The 2581-nt window shown below is 36.1% G+C and overlaps 1 protein-coding gene across 1 annotated transcript; it reads left to right on the top strand.

Annotated features, from left to right (window-relative positions):
• Positions 1 to 237: 237 nt before the first annotated feature.
• On the top strand, positions 238 to 1062 carry LOC131874937 (cysteine-rich repeat secretory protein 38-like). Its single transcript, XM_059218895.1, has one exon. It carries the CDS (start codon positions 238 to 240, stop codon positions 1060 to 1062), a length of 825 nt encoding a protein of 274 aa, XP_059074878.1.
• Positions 1063 to 2581: the final 1519 nt, after the last annotated feature.

The raw sequence follows: 2581 nt of genomic DNA, 5'->3' as shown, positions 1-2581 counted from the left end.
ATTATAATGGACCCCACTCTAACAACCATTACACTGGATACGAGATAAACCAAATTCCAGGCCACTTAACTACAACCACACATTTCCAGACCACCGGTGACTTTTATCCCTGAATTTCATTGGGACCAAGTAAAGGGATACACATTTCTTTATTTCTGTTCATCCCCTCCCTAAATTTGCTCATGCTGTCTCTGATACCTAATTGCTTTCAGTTTCAGTGTTTAAAGGAAGAACAAAATGAAGTGCAATTCTTTCCCTTTAATTCCTAAAAGAGCATCAATTTTTCTTCCATCCCTCCTACTTTTGCTGTTTGTAGTGAATTTTCCTTCAGCCATAAGTACCTACTTTTGGCACACCTGCGATAATTCCTCAACTTTCACCGATGGAAGCACTTATTCCACAGACTTGAATCTAGTTATCAATGATCTGTTTCGTAATGCACCTCAAAGTTCGGGGTTTAACACCTCTTCCCATGGCCAATCTCCCAATAAAGTCTATGGTCTCGTGCAGTGTAACGGAAATATATCACCTCTCAACTGCTCAAAATGTATGGTGGAAGCGAATAGTACTATTCAAGAACGTTGCACCAACGACATGGGTGGGCGAATATGGTTGGATGATTGTTTCCTCCGCTATGAGCACTCTAATTTCATTTCAACACTAGATACTAATGGATCTATCTTGGTGAACGTGAATAGTATAACCGGGGAGGTTTTCAAGTCCACAACCAGTAGGCTTCTGTCGAATCTGTCGAACAAAGCCTACATACCTGCAAATAAGGGATTCGCTGCTGGATCAACCAATTATTCTGCTTCAGGAATGTTATACGGTTCAGTTCAATGTTGGAGAGATATATCAACGCAAGATTGCAGAAAATGTTTGGATGCAGCAACAACAACGTTGAACAAATGTTGTTCTACAAATCAAGGAGCCCGGTTTCTGGGCGGGAGTTGTAAGGTAAGATATGAGACATACTCATTTTTGACACTGCTCAGTCGCCCTCTCCATCCCCTGAGGGCTCCACTTCAAATACTTCCACAACTACACCGCCTGTCACAATAGGCTCCTCTCTTAATACAGTTAATGAAACTTCTTCGACGACATCAAAAAGCATGAGTCATTTGTCTCTCTTTCTTTTGGTGGGGTTTTGGGGAATGTGTTGGAATATGCAATTTCAATATTGTTATAGTAAGTTTCTAGATAAGAAAAGTATTATTAGTGAGTTGTTATTTTTAGTATGTTGGTTTTGCTTTTAAAATTATTGTTTGTAGTGTTATATATTCATCTGATCAAATTATCAAGTGATCAATGAATAGAGGTTGTGAATGGATTTGTTCATTTATAATGAAGTTGAATATATGTTAGCATGCTAAATATCTGTGTATTCTCGATCATTCTAGTCTGAATTTATGTGTATTGAGTTTGTATGCATTTACCTTCAACTACGTGGTATTAGAGTAGGTTGATCATGTTTTCTAGGAGCAGATTGGAAAAGAGTTCAAGGAGAGCATGAGAGAGTAGTGCGGGAGATCATGAGAGAGTAGTGCGGGAGATTTCTTGAAGAAATCGTGAAAAGACAGTGGGAGAATTTGTTGTTGAGGGTTTGTGAAAATCATGGATGGGGAAAAGATCGTCGGAAGGAAGATTGAAGTCTGCTGCATTTTGTAAATTGAGCTAGGAAAATTGAAAGCAAGTCACCAAAGATAAAAAGTGGTTGCAATTGTAATTGACAAAAAAGAGATCACAATATGTTATGTTCGTTTGTAGTCATAGGTGTTAATAGCCTTAGCCAAACAACTATGTTGTAGCCAAGTGAAGATAATATCGTAGTAGTTTGTTTATAGTTGCAAACGGGCTGCAAGAATAAAGAAAATATCACGATACTACTTGCAACAAGATATGTTATGGGAACTCTACCAGCATGGTTTCATGCTGGGGAAACATAATATGTCTATGCTTAATTTATATGATGGTGAAGTTTACTTTAAAATTTTATCTCCATCCTAGAACACCAAATTGTATTAGAATAGTGAGTAGAAGAATATAACTATTTCAAAGCTATTGTCAGTATCTTAGTGAGGCATGAGTATTTAAAAACCACGTACTTTACTAAATACTATGCTTCTTAAATATCATCATGTCATGCTTAAAATATGTTCATAAGTGTTTTTTTCCAAGTGTTTTTTAAACAAAATCATTAAGGATACCTCTTTACTACTAATCATTTGTGTACCAATTAGTGGGAATTGTTTCCAATTCATTTGAAGGAAAGATATATTATATCTTTTACAATTTGAAATGGGATTTTAAAGGGAAAGGTAAATATTCACTTTCATCTAATAGTAAAATGCAATATTTAGAATGAGACTTAGGCTTTCTCTAATCCTAATGTTAGGCCATATTTGGATTTCAATAGGATAGAGGCCACCTTACAAATTATAGAAATGACATACAAGGATTTTGAATCATAGAGGGTATGTAGAAGACAAGATGTATGTAGAGCATTAGACATTCTATTATTACAAGAACATAATTCTTGAGAAGAACATAATTTCTAAGGAGGAGGGAGCCCAATTTGTTA

Source organism: Cryptomeria japonica, chromosome 4, assembly GCF_030272615.1.
Source record: "Cryptomeria japonica chromosome 4, Sugi_1.0, whole genome shotgun sequence".
Lineage (NCBI taxonomy): Eukaryota > Viridiplantae > Streptophyta > Pinopsida > Cupressales > Cupressaceae > Cryptomeria > Cryptomeria japonica.
The sequence above is the reverse complement of the archived record's forward strand: the minus strand, read 5'-3'. Positions and strand labels throughout refer to the sequence as shown.